The sequence below is a fragment of the Astyanax mexicanus genome, chromosome 12 (genome assembly GCF_023375975.1).
Source record: "Astyanax mexicanus isolate ESR-SI-001 chromosome 12, AstMex3_surface, whole genome shotgun sequence".
Taxonomy (NCBI): Eukaryota; Metazoa; Chordata; class Actinopteri; order Characiformes; family Acestrorhamphidae; genus Astyanax; species Astyanax mexicanus.
In genome coordinates this window covers 46,570,667-46,590,410 of record NC_064419.1, presented here as the reverse complement: position 1 = coordinate 46,590,410, position 19,744 = coordinate 46,570,667, and the positions used below count along the sequence as shown (strand labels likewise).

At 37.5% G+C, this 19,744-nt stretch overlaps 1 protein-coding gene and 1 long non-coding RNA gene across 2 annotated transcripts; one reads left to right on the top strand and one right to left on the bottom strand.

Moving 5' to 3' along the window:
* Window positions 1–9,340: 9,340 nt before the first annotated feature.
* LOC125806151 (uncharacterized) lies at window positions 9,341–12,970 on the bottom strand. Its single transcript, XR_007441449.1, has 2 exons — window positions 12,690–12,970; window positions 9,341–11,172 (listed from the first exon to the last, which is right to left on the bottom strand). It is a non-coding gene; the product is annotated as an uncharacterized LOC125806151 (long non-coding RNA).
* Window positions 12,971–13,026: 56 nt separating this feature from the next.
* dmrta2 (DMRT-like family A2) lies at window positions 13,027–16,788 on the top strand. Its single transcript, XM_007231666.4, has 2 exons — window positions 13,027–14,091; window positions 14,411–16,788. Exons 1-2 carry the CDS (start codon window positions 13,614–13,616, stop codon window positions 15,301–15,303), a joined length of 1,371 nt encoding a protein of 456 aa, XP_007231728.3. The 5' UTR covers window positions 13,027–13,613; the 3' UTR covers window positions 15,304–16,788.
* The last annotated feature ends 2,956 nt before the right edge of the window (window positions 16,789–19,744 follow it).

The window sequence follows — 19,744 nt, the reverse complement described above, 5'->3', positions numbered from 1 at the left end:
TGACAGTTAAAAATCAATATTACTGTTCTACTTTAGTTCACAGGCCAGCGAGCTCGACTCGTAGATCAGGATGCTTTAAGTGTTTGAAGTCAGGAATCGAGAGGAGAAAAACAGTTTTAATTGGTTCACTAGTAACAGTAGTGTAAAAAAGTAGAAGAAAACATTTCCACACAATTATCTGAACTTTCTACGTCTTACATTTTAATAATAACAGCCTCGTTTCTTTTATTTTATTTCAGCTCGTTTTCATTCCGGCTTCTCATCGTTCAATAAAACCCCTATCCAGATAAATCTCTACATCCAGATAGAGTGAATCTGATTGTGATTGGATGTAGAGAAGTAGAAACATGTACCATTCCGACTCCCTATTGGTTTATACTGTGAGGATGATCTGTGCAGAGACTCAAGAGAACTCCAGATAAACTCCAGTCCAGCTAAGCTTCTTTAATATATTTACATTCTACTAAAATATATTTATATTAGATCCACCTGAGCTGTGGATCTCTGCAGCTCCTTCAGAGTGACCATGGGCCTCTTGGCTTGGCCAGGTGTCCAGTAGTGGATTTTTATTTGAACTTTACAATGATGTGCTACTTTTTGTTGGTCTATCACTTAAAATTTCAATACAATATAGTTAATGTGTGGTTGTAAGGTGAAAAAATGGAAAAAAGGTCAAGAGAGTGGTTCACTATGATTGAGACTATGATTGAGAGATTGCTGGTTCGGATCATTTGGGTAGAGAGGGCTCTTTCCCCTCATCACTCCTAGGGTGATGTAGATCAGCACAAGGCTGCGTCTGTGAGCTGATGTATGTGAACTGAGTTGCTGCGCTTTCCTCCGAGCGCTAGCGCTGTGATGCAACTTGGCAAACTCAAAAAGAGTTTCAAAAAGAGGTCTGACTTCACATGTATCAGAGGAGGCGTGTGCTAGTCTTCACCCTCCTGGTGTTGTGGTGTCACTAGTGATGGGGGATATACAGCTGAGACAGCTGGGACAATTGGGACAGATAGAGCAATGGAAAAAATAAGAGACCAGTAAAAATGATCACAAGCCATCAAACCAAGCTGAACTGCTTGAATTTTTGTACCAGGAGTGTAAAGCATAAAGTTATCCAAAAGCAGTGTGTAAGACTGGTGGAGGAGAACATGATGCCAAGATGCATGTTTAACAATGTGATTAAAAACCAGGATTATTCCACCAAATATTGATTTCTGAACTCTTAAAACTTTATGAATATGAACTTGTTTTCTTCGCATTATTTGAGGTCTGAAAGTTATGCATCATTTTTTTTTTTCAGCTATTTCTCATTTTCTGTAAATAAATGCTCTAAATGAGAATATTTTTATTTGGAATTTGGGAGGAATGTTGTCTGTAGTTTATAGAATAAAACAACAATGTTCATTTTACTCAAATATATATCTATAAATAGCAAAATCAGAGAAAGTGATTCAGAAACTGAAGTGCTCTCTTCATTTTTTCCAGAACTGTATATTAGAGACAAAATAGGAGATAGTTCAAGGGATATGAATCCTTTTGCGAGCCACTGTACATCCTCTGTGATATGATCTGGTTAGCATTAGCTGCCTGTTGATGATTTGGATATAGTAAGCATGTACAGTACAGGTTTGGACACACCTCTTTTTCAGTGCGTTTTCTTTAGTTTCATGACTATTTACATTGTAGATTCTCACTGAAGCATCAAAACTATGAATGAACACATGTGGAGTTTTATGTACTTAACAAAAAATGAGCTGAACCTCCACAGTCACCGGACCTGAACTCAATCCAGATGGTTTGGGGTGAGCTGGAGCACAGAGTGAAGAAGACAAAGGAGCAACAAGTGCTAATAAACACCTCTGGGAACTCCTTCCTTCAAGACTGTTGGAAAACTGTTCATTTCAGGTGGCCACCTCTTGAAGCTCATTGAGAGAATGATGCCAAGAGTGTGCAAAGCAGTAATCAGAGCAAAGGGTGGCTATTGTTTGGAAGAAATTAGAATATAAAACATGTTTTATTGTTAAGTACATAAAACTCCACATGTGTTCATTCATAGTTTTGATGCTTCAGTGAGAATCTACAATGTAAATAGTCATGAAAATAAAGAAAACGCATAAAAAAAGAGAAGGTCCAAACTTTTGGCTCCTCATGAAGAAGTTGCGCTCATGCAGAAATGGCAGGTTCCTCCTGCAGCCTGCGGCGCTGCTGCTGGTTCTGCAGCTCATATGATGTGTGATATTACTGTTTCAGTCAGCGAGCGCTGGGCTAATGCACGCAGACGTGGGATTTGTACAGACACAACTAGCTCTGATGGGTTGGTCGGAAGTGCTGATAATTGGATAGAGTGATGATGTTTCTTTCAACTTGATCCAGCTTGTCTTTTTTGTGGTGTTGGAGGAGGAGGAGGCAGTGTTACGCAGTGTGAACCGATCAGGTCAGATATATAACAGTGTGATTTGTGTGAATTTGGGTTTTAGTGTTTTAATTAGAAAATTAATGATGTTATAAAGATGTGAAGTCCACCGCTTTCAAATCGCCAAGCTGTTAACTTGGTTAACATCCACTTTAAACAAAGAAAAGGTGTTTGAATGGTTGTGTGAGTTGTACTTTCTAACAATTTTAAAAACCATATATCATTTTTATTCCACATTAGAATTATGTGCTACTTTGTGTTGGTCTATCACTTAAAACCTCAATAAAATACAATTAAATTTGTGGTTGTAAAATGACAATTTTAGAGTTATGAACTATTTATCAAGAGATTGCTGGTTCGGATCCCGCTCATGCAGATTTGCCATCAGCTGCCGGAGCCCCGGGAGAGTACAATCAGCCATGCTCTCTCTGGGTGGGGACAGTAGATGGCACTCGTTCCCCTCATCACTACTAGGGTGATGTGGATCAGCACAAAGGGTTGGGGTAACAGTGGGATTAGTGCTGTGTTAGTTGTGCAAGTTGTACTTTCTATTATACAGCTCTGTAAAAAAAGAGAACACTCAAAAATTTTACCAAATTGAAAACCTCTGGAATATAATCAAGAATAAGATGGATGATCACAAACCATCAAACCACCAAACTGAACTGCTGGAATTTTTGCACTAGGAGTGTAAAGCATGAACTTAAATGAACCGTTGGTGATGTATGTGTGAAAATACATTTTATAATAACATTTAAATTCTTGTTAAAACACTAAAACAAAAATACATTTAAGTTTTTTTAATGTATGCAGTAGAGAATCATATACAACATTTATTGGAAACTGTGAAATCTGAAAAATAGATTTCATATCCTTAGGTTTAGGCCTCAACCAAAAAAATCCTAAATTTAGACTTTTATAAGTGCATACAGCTCATGATTTTGGAGAGGAACAATTTTTATTTATTCAAAAAATGAAACCAGAAAAAACATTTTGGATGAAGTAAACCTTTTACCTTGTGATCTGTATGATGAACAGTTGGTAACAGTTGCAGGGTTGCAGTGCAGTCTGTGAGCTGTACTGTGGGGTGACTTTTATATTTGATCCATCAGGAGGAGAATTTAAAAAAATGTGATAAATATTTCTAAAATAAAAATACATCTGCTACAAGTTTAAATTTAGACATTTAGAAATGTACCCCACTTGTGATTTGGAGGATGAACAATGTTTATTAATTAAATTAATTAATTAAACCATTAAATTAACCACAAAAACATATTTGGGGGAAGAGAAAGGATTTGGCTTTGTAAATGGGAGTTAAAATGTGGAAACAGTTGGTAACGGTTGCAGGGTTGCGCTGCAGTCTGTGACCTGTGGTGAACTTTCTTCTATCAGGAGGTAAGGAGAATTTCAAGAAATGTGATAACACATGTTTCTAAAATAAATCACCTGATACAGATTTAAATTTAGACATTTAGAAATGTACACAGCTCATGATTTGGTGGAGAAACAATGTTTATTAATGAAATTAATTAAAATAAAGTGAAAATTAAACCATCAAATTAAATGAAACAAAAAACTTTTTGTGGAAAATAACACTTTTATTTGGTATAAGAGAGTTAAAATGTGTTTAGACATTTAGAAATGTACACAGCTCATGATTTGGTGATTTGTAACAATATTTATTAATAGAATTAAACAATTAAATTACCAAAAATAACACTTTTTGAAGGGGAAAGAAACTGTTTGGCTTTGTAAAAGAGAGTTAAAATGTGGTAACAGTTGGTAACAGTTGCAGGGTTGTGCTGCAGTCTGTGACCTGTGGTGACCTTTCTTCTATCAGGAGGTAAGGAGAGATTCAAATTAATTAAACAAAAAACACCGTTTTGGGGAAAATAACACATTTTACTTGGTAAAATAGAGAGAAAATGTGTTTAGACATTTAGAAATGTACACAGCTCATGATTTGGTGGAGGAACAATGTTTATTATTGAAATTAAACCATTAAATTAACAAAAAAAAAAAAAAAACTTTTTGAGGGTGAAAGAACCTGTTTTGCTCTGTAAATGGGAGTTAAAATGTGTTAACAGTTGGTAACAGTTGCAGGGTTGTGCTGCAGTCTGTGAGCTGTGGTGCGTGGTGACCTTTTCTTTAATCTACTCCTCCAGTGGTCATCAGCCCTCAGAATGAGAGATCTCTTCATCAGGCCGAGCTGAATGCTCTGCTCGTGACTCGGTCTCACACTGCTGGACAAAGCTCTCCAGCTCCTCTGGACTCATCAGGTGCTGAGAAGATCTTTCTTTAACAAAGACTCGGCGTTCAGCGCTGTTTAACCAGTCTTTAAGGGTCAGGGATGGAGGAGCACGGCCTTTTAAACCCAGCCAGACCCACAAACTCAAATCCTAAACTAAACTCAGGAGGGTCACTCTCAGTTTACTTTCTCAGACACAACAGCAAGCAGACCTGAGAGCCCAGAGGACCTGAGTGAGACCTGCTGTGGGGATTAGCTCTGAACAGCTCTTTACTGAGTACACACTAAAACTACTAACCAATCCCACTGATTCAGTGCATCAATCAGTCAAACTTTAATCTGTAGTTTAATATCTTTATTTTATCTGAAACTTTTCACTTTATAAACTTTTTAAAGCACATTGTTGTGTTGCCTTTTTATAAAAAGAATACTGCAAGAGATTGGAAACATTCATGCGTTGCATCCAGTAAATATAAAAAAAATAAATAAATGTATGATATTAGCGATGTTCCATATATATAATTAGGCTTGTACGGTGAGCGCAAGGCATGATGGGTGCATCACTTAAGCCGCAAGTCAAATCTTTATGCTCCGTAGCAAACTGAAGCCATTTTTACTGGTAAAACATTCATGTTTCATCGCTTAAGGCAACACAGCTGTTTAATGCCAATCCCTTGCGTTCTCTTCACATGGTGCCTGTGGGAAAGCTCTTACTTTCACTATTTCACTAGTATCCCTGAGTTCAAGTGATGTTTTTCAATCATTGATTTCACCAAACGTTTAAGTAAAAGTTAAATCTCTTTTCTAAGATTTAAATAATATTAAATATATAAATTTCAATAATAACAATAGGGAAGCTACTCTTGCCAGCTGAAACATAATAATCTCCCATGCAGTAATTATTATCCATTGGGGAGCCTCTTAACTTTTTGCTCAGATAAATCCAGGTTGTGAGATTATTGGTCTGGCAGTGTATGTAGGCTTAATTAACCTAATTAAATAAAGCAACATTGATTTGGCCTAAGTAAATATATGTATTGCTCTGTAAATGTATGTATTGCTCTGTAAAATTACCTTATGTAGTAATAAGCGATTTAATTGCTTCAACACAAATATGCGCTAAAAGCCTTATTTTTTGGAATCTGGTTCTGTTTAATTTTTTATCTTCACTGGACCTATGGAAATGTTCCCTAATTATATATTATATCTTTCTTTATTTACTGACTTCCATTCCAAACGTTTCCCTTGTTTTAGTATTTATACAATGATTGAATAAACACTTGTTACCACGTGAAGTCATTTTTTACAATGAACGATTGAACCCCAGTTGATAGTGTAAATTTTATGGCGACTAAAAATGTTTTTTTTTTTTTGCCTAAAAATATAAAATCCTCATACTAGAATGTATATGATAAATCAATTAGTATATAAAGATATATTTACAATATGCATAGTAAGGTGTTTTTTAGTTTGAAATACATTTAATTTATTTAAAGTTTAAAGTTTATTTAAAGTTCAAGTATGGCTGTGTGATTTCTTTTTCTTTTTGGGCCAATTTCAGTACATATTTACACAATCGGGTTTTAAATCCACTGACTAAATACATTTATCTCACGGCTGTTGACCGCCAGTGAACGTATTTCCATGTGTTTAATTTTTTCATGCTTGGATTGGTTTTGCATAGTTCATATTAATGCATGCGTGTTAATAGTTTAATACGTTAATGCATTCTAATTTGATTTAATATCTATAACCATTTTTTTCTTCCTTGTTTTAGATTTCACACAGTCTTGTGCACATTGTTGCACAAAAGTTTAAATACAGACGTTCTGCAGACGCTGGAAAGCAGTTAAAGTCATAGTATTTAGTTAGTTAGGTATTTAGTATTAAGTAGTTTAATTATAATAATACCGACTGCAAAAGTAATGACACGTTTTGAATTGTTTGTTTGCGTTTTCTATAGGCTAAATTCTGAAGATAAATAGAAATTGTTCTTTTTACATTTTTAAAACGTTTCTGTAGAAAATTGACACAGTGTTGGGAATATAATATATTAAGCTTTAACCACCAGCAGTAACTTTTATAGGGTTACAAATATGAAAGAACTGTTTGAAAAGATTCCACCTGCTAAAATACTTATTTTTCTGATTTAAATCTGTGATGCTCAAGTCACGAACATTGTCGATGCCATAAAATAGCCCATATGTTGCTGATATTGCACAAAACACAAACAAACAAAAAGCTTTAAATTGTTTTTAAAATGTTAAAATATGTATGTTTTCTTTAACACAAGGTTGTTTTACACTTAAGGTTTGTCAATTGAGTTTCTCCTAGAACAAAGGCCAAAGTTTTGATTCAGCCTGTAATTTATCGATCATCTGTAAGCTCTGATTAGTTTTTAAACAGTGAATAATCGTGCGGAATTGTCCTTCTCAAATGAATATTTTTTTCCTCTGGTTTCTCCTCTCCAGGCTGCTGTCAGTGGGAGAAATGAAAGCTGTGTTATTCGGCTTATGTCGCAGTGGATAAAGCGTTAAATGGGGCTAAAGGGCTGTGAATGGGCGCAGCGGCGTGCGAACTGAAGCAGAGTAATTATTGCGGTAGAATTGTGTTCTTTTGCGGGGTTTTTTCCGGAGCGCAGGAGCAGAGCTGACATTTAGGAGGCCGCGCTTTGTGCTCAACACTTCAAGTTTAAAAAACAAGGCCGATTGAGTCGGCGCGGCTCAAAGCCGCTGCTATTGTGCGGGAACACATTGAGTTTGGATTTGGAACAATGGTGTTTCTCAAATTTCGAGTAGAAAACCCCCCGAACTCCATCTGTGATCTCAATGAGCGCTCTTTCAGCGGCCTCCTGCTTTTCTCCTCCATCCGCTCGCAAAGGGAGGCAGATGTGGAGGACTGGAGGAGCGTTTTAATTGGCCGCTACCTGCGGCACACACACATATATATTTATATATATAGGGGTACGGGCAAGGACGTGCGCGCTCGTGCCTTTAATCACTTTGCGATTTAAAAAAAAAACTTTCCAACAGTTGAACAGTTTACTAATAATATTACATATTATCTTGTTTAGTGTTTTTATTTTCTAAAAATGTGTACTCTCAAAATAAACATGCATGTAATTAACTTATACAATCGCCATACAAGGACCGCTTCAGTTTCACCTGTAATTCAATTTATTTTACAAATGCAAGAAAAAGCATGTTTTAAAAGGAGCTCAAAAGTAATAACTTTGCGGAAAGACTAAAATGTAACTATTAAACGTTTCGGCAGATATGTATACATATAATTTTTTATGTTACAAGTTTTATCTTTAGTATGCGAGCTTCTAAAAAATGCATCCCATTTACTTCTGCAATTGCAATGCTGAGACATACTTAACCCTCCTGTTATGTTCATTTGTCAGGAACAGCAATGGTGTGTCCGGGTCAGTTTGACCCGGTGAATGTTTAACTATCAAAAATATCTCTGAAACCAAAACAATCATAACAAGTAAATATCTCATGTCTAACTCAATTATTAATTATTTTATCAATATTAAGTGCAACTGTGCTCCTTACCTCTAATCTCTACCATTAATGCTTTAATTAGTATAATTTATTATTTTCCATAAAAAATACATGTTCAAACCTTTTTTTTAATATTTCACTACTTTATTACTTTTGAAATACCAACATGTAAAACAATAGTTTTTAAACATATTGCATTTTTGTTTTTGTTTTAGTTTTTGCAGGGGGTGGTTGCAAAAGAGTGAGATGAATCATTTTCATATTATATGTTGATTACACTAGTTAAGGCAAGCAGAAGAAGTTTCATGCTGAAAAAATACTATTAACTATTTTTCCTAGATCTTCAAACTTAAAACGTGTCAATTTGACCTTAAGAAGCTGCTCATCGCTTATATCATAATAATATCTGCTCTTAATTAACACTTTTTCTTCAGTCCACTTTTAGTATCTGTAAGATTTTCTTCCGTTGGCTGTTTATTGTTAAGTGGCAACCAACTGACCTTGAACAAAGTACAAAAATTGCCTTGGAGGGGTAGAACTTCTCAGAAGAACCTACTTACATAAGCCCTAGTAGAGTCTCTACTCTGAGTAAATGTTCTCGAGATGTTCTCCCATATATTCGCCCCTGGTCCTTGCTGCTTTAACTCGGGGAGCCGCGTGGCCTGAGGGGGATGCCTGAGCTGAGCTCCAGAGCGCCGCGCGGAGCGGCAGCTTTTCATGGCGCGCAGAGGTTAACAACCTAATGAGGACTTGGTGATGAGCTGAAGCGTGTAAACGCGCCCCCGCGGTCCCCCCTGTATCTGCTACTCTAACCTCCGCGCGCCCCGCGCAGCGGCGGCCCCGGGAGGCAGGCCGGCCAGCAGCGGGGAGAAAAGGAGTACACAAAAGCGCTCCGGGCCGCCGCAGGAACAGAGACATGCTGTTACATATGTTGGGTCAAGCATCTCTTTTGTGGCGCTTTGAAAAAAGCGTGTAAAACTCAGTCATCTGCGGCGTTTCTAAAGCGCGTGAAAGGCCCGAATGGGGTTTTGATGCACAGGTCTGATGAACTGTTGAAAGAATGTTGAATTTCTTAAGTGCTCACAGTCACTTTTAATTGCCCCGGGGGCATTTAATTGGAATTCAGAGACGCCCATTCAATTAAAGAGTTTTTTTGAAGTGGTGTGTGTGTAGTAGGTTGGACCCATTATATGTGGGCAGTTTTTTTTTTTTAGAATGATCAGTGGTTTTTAGAACAGGTTTGCCTACTTAACTTTTTTTAACGCTTTGAACAACTGGAACAACCAGGGGCAGATCTAGAAAAATATTTCTGGGGTCGCAATGGCCACGGGCTACCATTTACAGACTCAGAAGGAAAATTATAAAAAATATAGTAATACACAGTTACTTAAATAAGTAACTTTAATCTGATTACTGAATCGGACATACTAATGTGACTAATGTGTTAGATTTCTCATTACTAGAAAATTGGACAGATTAGAGAAATGCGTTACTAAGTAACTGGCATCACTGGACCTATAGCGAACAATACATGTTATAGTGAGCAAAACAAGATTTTTATAAGCCCAAAATCAGCATAGCAGTTATACTAGCTATACTATACTTGCTTTCATTATAGTTTATTTCGTTATAATTTACTGCAGTCTGGCATTGGAGTCTATGCCACCCTGGTAGATCCGCCTGTGAACAACTTTCTATATCGATTAGTTAATTTTTTTTCTAAAATACTTACACACCATTTTTATGGAGTTATCTTTTATTATTATTAAAGCGGGCTGCTTTAAAACTATGCCACGAACTAACTTAAATGTTTAAAATAATTACGTGGAGAATGGAGATCAAGCATTTGAATATATACATTTTACTGAGATACAGAATTAAGTACTATTTTAATTGGTTATTGCACCGAAGCGCACAAACACAAAAACAAATACTCAAGGTTCCTTCTAAGGTTTCTTCCTCTTAATGTAAGCGAGTTTTTCCTTGCCACATTGTGTCACCACAATAATTGGCATCTACACAATAACTGGTGCTGCTCATAAGAGGCGTGGACCTGGTTTTTTTTCCTCTGTAAAGCTGCTTTGTGACAACGTTTGTTGTAAAAGCGCTATATAAATAAAACTGAATTAAACTAAATTGAAATAACATTGTATTCCGTTTATTGAAATTTAAAGTTTAGAAAGGTATATATATTTATACAATCTTTATTAGATTGTTTAGTACAGCACTTTATGCAGTTTACTAATTTACAAACTGTTAATAAAAATTACTGCTATGTTTTCTTTCAGCTCTTTGGCTCCATTTACCGCTGTGAGGAGAATTTATCCTGAACGCCGAGTTGCTTTTTGAAATGGCTATTTTCTTTCCCCGCCTCGCGAGAGAGAGAGATAACCGGAGAGATAATGACTTTGAATGTCAAAAAGATTTAGTTTAATATCGGCTCGATTAGTGTGCTGCGGGTAATTGAAGGTGTAGATGAGAGGGCGGTGGGGCAGATGGCATTTGCTTACTGTGATTCCGTATGTAAACACAGAGAAGAGATGATGGAAGCTCGCAGCGAGACCGTTTTCTCACCCGTATTTAGACAAGCCCCGCCCACCCGCGCTGAGATTGGCAGGTAATTCATATTTGTGAACGGAGGCTTTGATGCCACTGCTTCCAACACTCGTGGCAGTATAGTGATGGAGGTCTCTGTAAAACTGCCCCATCCATTGGAGGTTAGATTTTTTTGCACACGATAAAATGTAATTTACGAATTCTGGGATGCTTTTCTTCAAATCAGGCCTGACTGAGCTCCTCCCTGACTCTGTTTCAGACACAACCTGATGATGAGTGTAAACTACCAGCCAATCCCAGCAAAGAAAGGCGGGTCATTACGGAAAACGGGTGGGAAAAGGGGGCGGTGTTCAGATATCCGCAGACTACCAGGGGAATCAGGCAAGTCCTTAGCTGAGATGCGTTGATAAATAATAAATACAGCTCACAGATGTTCTCCTTATGGTCTGAAAATCGAAAGGACGTAGGTTAAAAAGAAAAAAAAATACAGATATTTCACATTTACTCATTATATAAAAAAACATTTATGTACATAAACATTTATGTAACACTTTCCGTGTGAAAAAAACACATCATAATAGCATTCACTTTTTTGTAATTATTGACATAACCTTTTTCTTATAATTATAATTGAATGTAATTCAAGTGTAATTTAGCAATAGAATATTAGTGCAGGGAAAAATGCCTTAGCATGGTTTAGTTTAGTTATATAAGGTGATATAGGCTAAAGTTTAATATATGATAAACATATCATATACGAAATAGAAATAAAAAATAGAAAAATATATATAATATATCTTTTACTTACATTATTCAACATGTTACGTTTATGTTGTTACTTACAGTTTACCGTTGTTGTAGCTTAAAAAATGAGCGAGTGTAGTTTAATTTAAAACGCGGCATAATATAGTTGAATATCAAACTTAGATTTATTGTTAAATAATTAATATTATTTTCATTTATATAGTAGTTTATTCTATTAGTTTATTATACTAGTTTACAATTGGCTTTAATTACATTTGGTAGTATTTAAATTACTATAGAAACAAGACTAGTATTAGAGTGTTACTGGAGATTAATGGAGATGAATATTGGATATAATTTAATATAGTTTAAATTGTACAATTGAATTAACAGTAAAATATAAGCTGCAGTAGTGTACTTTAAAGCAGAGTATTACTTGTTTATGTTGCGTTCTGTATTAGTTAATAAGTATTTCGTTAATAGAAACTATTATGTTAGTCTAAACACTTGTATGATTCACTGTTCCGTTTGTTATCTAATTAACAGGAATCTTCTAAAAACTATTTAAATTATTCTAGATTTGATGGGAATCGGAGTTTTTTTTTTCAGTAGTAGTGTTTAACAGTGGCCATTTAATTGTAAGAGCAGTTCCTTGATTTAGGCAGCTGTTAAATTGTAAATTAACACGAACATTTTACCGTGGAACAGCACAAATTATTATTTATAATTGATTATTTCTAACAATAATAATTGCTATAGAATAATACAACAACAATCGGTAAGTAATTGTATTTTTTGATCAAAAAATAAAATAACATAAAGTAAACATATTAATGTTAATAAAGCCTGTAATCGGTTGCCAGTCAAGTCTAATAGTGTGAGACGCGCCTACGGCTATACTGAGCTGGCATGATGTCTGACAAGCATATTTGTCAGCATTATAAGCAATCATAAGCTACAGATTACACGAAGAACGATTAAAATTACAACGCGTCACAGAGACAAAATTCATGTTGTGTTCGCGTGCGCACAAACAGAAAAATACAACAGAGTAATCTAAAGCCTTAAACTATAAAACGAAAAAGATAAAAAAACAGTAAAAAAAAAACTCCTGAATTAAAAATACACTATTGTAAAGTGCATGTAGTGTTATATAATACAGAAACATTTATACACATTAATATTTATATAACTTAATAAAAGAAGTTTGACAGCTTACCTTCTCTTCGGTCTGTCATTTTAATACGGAATTTTTGATGCCATTCATAAAAATAAATTGTTCTATTTTTTCTCCAGTCTTTTTTTTCATGTAACGTTTAGAAAACGAATATCTATTAGCCTTGCTGTCGCTCACTCACTGAATGCTATTGATTGCAGTCTAGCAAAAAGAAAAACAAGCAATACATTAACTCATGACGTTACAGACTATATAACATTGGAAAACCCTGCACACACACACGCGCGCGCGCACACACATACACTTGCACATACACACACAGCTGGGTGATTTTTAGTGACGGGCTTTCCTGTTTACTGGGGCTGCATTTCCGCGCTGAAACTTTGCCGCCTTCGCCCCGCGTGGCGCTCGTTATTGGAGAAAAGCGCGCAGGTGGACACAGTTGAAAAAACGCGACAGCCAATCAGATCGCCTCCTCGCGCTTTGGCCAATGACGGGCGCCACATTGTTGTCAAATTAGTGTAATGAAAGCGCAGGAGCAACAATAGAGAGAGAGAGTGAGGGAGGGAGTGTGTATCCACTGCAATCTCTCCTTGAGTTAGTTATAGTGTCTCACACTGAGGCCAAAGCTACACCTCTCTTACCTGCAGCTCGAGCTCGTCCCAACTTTTTTATTTTTTATTCTCTGTTTTTTCTCGTCTGCAGTCGCGTTTTGATCCGTCTTCTCCTTTCAGCTCCAGGCGTCGATTAGGTAAGCGATGGACTGAAGCGCATACAACAAGTTGAAGATTGATTACAGAGAAGGACTTTTAACGCGAATCTGATTGGATGCCCATGTAGTATTGTGTATTTACATCACTTCTCCGAACTTTATCCTACAGTCTAAGTCCATTTAGCTTCTTTAGTCAGCGCTCTTTTTAAAACCTCGCACAAGTGACCGCTCTATAAGGCCAGGTAGTCCTCATCATGGATCTTCGCCCGGAGATCCCTTCAGGCCAGGCTGGCTCGCAGGTCCACCCTTCAGCCGCCGCCGCTGCCGCAGCAGCAGCCGCCGCGGCCGCCTCCTCCATCCCCGTGTCAATGGCCAGTGGGCTACTTCGCGGGCCACCGCTGCTCCTACGCGCCGCTGAGAAGTACCCACGCACGCCCAAGTGCGCGCGCTGCCGCAACCATGGCGTCGTGTCGGCGCTCAAGGGCCACAAGCGCTACTGCCGCTGGAAAGACTGCATGTGCGCCAAGTGCACGCTCATCGCCGAGCGCCAGCGTGTCATGGCCGCACAGGTGGCACTGCGAAGACAGCAGGCCCAGGAGGAGAACGAAGCGCGTGAGCTGCAGCTGCTGTACGGCACTGCGGAGGGGCTCGCGCTCGCCGCCGCCAACGGCATCATTCCTCCGCGCCAAAGCTACGAGGTGCTCGGACCGGTGAGCAACGACAGCAGCACAGGTGAGTCTCTAAAACATATGTAAAGTTTAAACAGTACATTTAAGTTAATTTTGTTTTGTTTTTTTTACATTGGATTAAAATGTTCGATGTTAAATTTCATATTTTTCAGTCAATTTAACTGCTTTTATTTTACTTAAATATCTGCTTGGAATTAAACCGTTTAATTATATATTATTGGATGAACAACCTTTGTATTGGCCATAGAGAACGTAAAAAAAATCTGTTGTACTTTTTTATTTTTTATATGGCAACACGTGCATCAAAAACGTCTATATTAGCTTGTTTATTTATGCAACATTTGGTCCTTGCTTGATTCCAGACAACATGCAGAAATTCGAGCTCTTTCCGAAGACTTCTCAACCGCCCTCTACAAAGCCCGCGCCCGGCTCCGCTGATTCCGACCCCCTGCCTGGCATGTCCTCCCCGGACGCGCGCCACGGCTCCGGTTCAGAGAACGGTGACGGCGAGTCCTTCATAAGCTCCCCAGCCGCCAAGGCCGCGAAGGACGGCGAGGACACGCCCCCTTCGGTCAGCCCGCTGGGGTCTGCCTCGGATTCGGGCGCATCCGACACGGACAAGGACGAGCCAGAGCCCTCCCCGGAGCCCTCGGCCGCCTCCGCGCGCCACATGAACGCCATCGACATCCTGACGCGCGTCTTCCCCACGCACAAGCGCAGCGTGCTCGAGCTCGTGCTGCAAGGCTGCGGGAAAGACGTGGTGCAGGCCATCGAGCAGATCCTCAACAACGGCGGCCACCACGCCAGAGCCTCCGAGGAGCCGTGGGTGCAGGAAAGAGCTCTGAGCGGCGCGCAGGCGAACCTGCTCTCCGCCTCAACCACCACCACCACCTCCTCCGCCGCCGGGGGTCCCAGGCCGCTGCTGGCCGGAGCCATGCAGCTCAGCAACCGCTCCGCCTTCTCTCCGCTGCAGCCCAACGGCGCCACGCACTTCGGCCCCGACGGGAGCGCTTACCCTCTCGGGGCACCGCTGGGCCTCAGCCCGCTGCGCCTCGCCTACTCAGCCCACAGCAGAGGCCTGGCCTTCATGAGCCCTTACTCCAGCACAGGCCTCATGCCCACACTGGGCTTCAGGCCGCCCATGGACTACGCCTTCACTGACTTAATCCGAGACAGGACTCTCTTACACAAGGAGCAGAGCTTCACGAATGGACTGTATGGGCCTCTGGTCAACAACACCCCAGAGAAACAGTGAGGGGGTGTGTGGGGGGGGTGCTGCTCCAGGCTACAGAAATGATCTGTGGGGATAGGCCTGATCTGTAGACCATAAGATGGGGTTTATAGGCTGTAGACCTTATGGATAGTCTATGGAACAAGCATATTATGGGCAATAGAGCTGATCTGTAGACTGTAGTCTAAGGAACAGTTGATCTGTAGGCTATGGAACAGGCCTGTGGTCTATAAATCACATCTGTAGGCATGTACTACAAAAAAAGGAAAATGCATTGGCTTTTTACTTGATTATTTTGTATAGAAAAAAACAAATCAAATCTAATTGAACACTTAAATAAGACTGTTTCAGATACTGTATTAATACAGCCTTATTTATCTGTGCGGACAGATTCACACATCATCAAGTAAATCCAATGCATTTTACAGTATAAGACATTACAACCAACAGAATGAATAACCTATCACATCTGTAGGCATGTACCACAAAAAAGCAAATTAAAAAGTTAAATGCATTGACTTTTACTTGATTAAAATGTAGAGAAATAAACAAATCAAATATGATTAAATACTTGAATGAGAATTAGACAGTTTTGTTGCCTAGCCTTTTCTATTTAATATGTGCGGACAGATTCACACATCAAGTAAATTCAATGCATTCACAGTATAAGACAAATCATCCAACAAAACGGATTTATAGGTTACAGATACAGAATAAGCCATCTACAAATCATGCCTACAGTCTAACGTGTCTGTAGATCTGTACCCCACAGATCAGGTCTGTAAACCATTAAAGTTCCTGTAAAGTGTTCTCCCACGTGAAGTTTCCTGTACATAAATAAATTCTGCTTTAATCTCGCCGGAGAATAAAACACCAACACCGACAGACAGAGACTGACTCTACTCTTAAACATGGTTACCAGTTAAAGTTGTGATTTGCGCAAAGCTCCGCGCGCTGAGGAGACGAAGCTGTGTTTGCAGAGTAACCAGTATTTTCATGTAAATTGTGTATTTGAAATTCTTCACATGTTGGTCACAATCCTGTTAGAACATTTACAGAGCGGATTAAAGTCTCCGTGTAAGGGTGCAATTGATAGAACCATGTTCTCCATCGTTTAAAAAAAGAAACAAGAGACTATACTAACATTATTATTATTATTATTATTATTATTATTATTATTATAATTATTATTATAATTATTCGATCTTGATCACGTTGTCCTTTTAGCAGAGACTCTGTAAAAACGTGCCATGTTAAAGAACAAAGGCCGAGCTGAGCTGAGCTGATGGTGAGGAAGATCTGGACTTCTGGACTTTGGGATTCTCTTTGTGCTGATGATGTTCCGATCAAATCAAATCAATTTGTTACAAACCTACTCCATCTCACATGGGTCACACACTGGTGTAACACACATCTCTGTTCGTGGTGAATGACATCTCGCTTCACTGTTACTAGCTGTACATTTCTCTATGTGAATTTTGATAGAAATAAATGTTATTTTATACTGAACTTGCTGTTTTTGCTCTTTTTGATCACCCTGAGTAATTTATGTGAAAGAAGTCATGTTAATGGAATTAATTATTCCATACATTGTTTTTTAAACATTATATACAAATAATGTATAGTAGTAATTCTATTCTAAAAGAAGAATATCAATACATTTATATTCTATAAAGTAAAGTAGCCAAAATCATTTTCCGGAAAAAATCGGAAAAATGGACATGCAAAACTATTAACATTAGTAATGATACACTAAATGAATATTCATTAATATAGCAAACACATTGATTTTATTATTATTATTATTATTATTATTATTATTATTATTATTATTATTATTATTATTATTATTTCCAAACTTACATTTGCCAAGAATTTTGTTAAGATCTTTTCCCTCAAACAAAATGAAAAAAATGGTCATACGCTTTTATAGTGTAGTACTGTAGTACTAACCTACGGTACAATACTGCCCTTTAAAAGGAACAATAGCACGTGGTACAATAATGTTTCGCAACTTAGCAAAACGTGTTTACTCGATGGTTTAGTTTACTTTTTTTATACAGTGTACTCCACACTTTAATTTAAGAAAGGAGGCGCATCAAAAAACAAACTAACTTGGAATAATAATTCCGTTTCGGTGCTTTCTTTGCTGAATCAACTTTAAATATATTGTGGCTCAGACTTTTGATAAGGCTTTTTGCTCAATCAACTAAAAAATAGTCATTCAGTCCTTTTTTTTTAATTTGACTTTTGATTTTTTTTCAGTTCATTGAAAAGCAAGCATTTTCTACACCGAAAATACCCGTTTGGTATCTTTATTTTATTGTATATATTTTGAAAGTGTAGTAATAGCAACTCCAACAATTAACACAAACCTACAACTGAGAGTTTAATATGAAGATTTTCAGAGTTCAGACCGAGCTGATGTGTCTGCACTGAGTTTGAGTTACTATGTGTTGATTGTATTTTCAAAGCTGTTTGAGCAAAAAGCCGTTGTAAAAATCAGTACAAGAATAATTTTAGGTTTTAAAAGTTTTTATTTGAGGAAATGAGGCTTTTGAAGTTTTGGGTCTTTTTTTAAAAGAGTGTAGCAGCTTATCTTTTCAGCTTATCTCCTCGAGAAGAGCTCCTCGAGCTGAGAGCGCGAGGCAGCAGTGAACAGTGACAATCTGAAGGCAGAGTTGACTGTATTTTCCACTGTGAGGAGTGTATAGTCCCACTATTGAGAGCAGATCCCATGGAAACCTAATCCCCAACCCCTCCAGCAGAGCCGCGCTGTTTATTCTCTCCTGCCGCACAGAGCAGAGTAAACAGCGGAGCGGGATAATGACAGTGTGCCTTCCTTCATTTAAAGACCGGCGGAGGAGCAACCCAATAACACAGTGTTCAGGCGAGGCCCCAGGTTTGATGAAGTGAATTTGACGCAGTAACATAAAATACTCATTTCCACCATTTGATATATTGGACGTATTTATTTTTATTTATTAGTGTGCAGTTGCACGACCTGAAATACTAAACACAACAATTAAAAACCTTGGTTTAAAGATCAAGCTAATCTACAAGACTGAGAAACAGCTTCATTCCAGAAGCTGTAAGACTCCTAAACTCCACCAACACCAGCCAACATACACTGCACCGACACAGGGCAGTTAGTATTTACAAAAACATGGTCACTTTAACCTGCTCTTAATTCACACTATCATGCTGCTATAGCAAATTCATGTTGCTGCTACTTGCCTATACTCTCTCTATTGTTGTGTATTTATCTTGATATATATTCTATTCTATTCTATTCTATTTTACTTTTTATCTTATTTTATTTTTATCTTATATTTATCCGTTTTAACAATTTTCTTTGGGTGTAAACTGCACCATGAGATCACAATTTTCTTACTTTGTGTCTTGTTTCAGTTCCACAGTTGAAGAACATTTAGTAAATTATTTTATTACTCCTGACACTTATTAACATCTCTTTACATCATCGTTAAAAGTGGTTTGTTTAGTAGTTTAGTTCGTGCCATTGTACATAAAATAGAATAATAAATAAATATTAAATGGGAGAATTGATGATTCTATTAACAATAACTGACAATAACTGCCTATAAATACCCTATAATATAACATATATCTTATAGGTTAACCTATATAAAAAATCTCGTTTCCTTATTTGATTTTGAAAAGGGTTTCAGTTCCACCTCTTGTCAGCTGGAGTAAAAAAATTTAGCTTTAGGCACTGTCAAATTGAAGAAAAGACAGAAAAGAAAAGATAGACTTAAAATAGTGTTAATCTGAGCTAGATTATATAAACATCAAGAAATTAGACCCGCCTTTTGCGTCTAATTAAGGAGGTGCTTAAAATTAAGGAACCCTGTAGAGTTTTCAATATTTCAGCATAAAAATTCCTCAAATTGCCCAAGAAATGTCTTAATGTAGGTAAGTAATACTGAATAATTTTCTTAAATAAATTAATAAATTAATGAGTGAGTCCTTATTTGTTTGCCTTGGTTCTCATTATCTACGTTTAGGATTTTGTATATGTATATATATATATATATATATATATATATATATATATATATATATATATATATATATTTTTTTTTTTAAGTTTTATGTCACACTTAAGTTGAAATAGCAAGTTCCAAGCACAAATGTATGTGGAAGTTGGTGAACAGCTGAAGAACATTTAATAAAAGGTTGTGAACATTTAATATAAGCTTGTTAATCAGCGCATGTTCTGCTTGTTATCTAATTTTACAAGTTGATTAAAATGACAACTAAAAAACATCCATTGTGTTTATAGTTGACAAAACGCGTTTTTACTGTTTTTCTCTAGTTTTACCTGGACCTGATTTATCAATGCTGGAAAGCGGTTTTCAGTACCCAGCTGGTAACCAAGGCCAATAGACGTTCATTTCAGGTTGAATGTTGGCCATGACGTCAGATGACAAACATTTATGTCAGT

Coding starts and splice junctions, on each gene's coding strand:
- dmrta2 (XM_007231666.4), top strand. CDS start 13,614: ATGGATCTTCGCCCGGAGATCCCTTCAGGCCAGGCTGGCTCGCAGGTC. Junction 14,092..14,410: donor GAGCAACGACAGCAGCACAG/GTGAGTCTCTAA, acceptor GCTTGATTCCAG/ACAACATGCAGAAATTCGAG.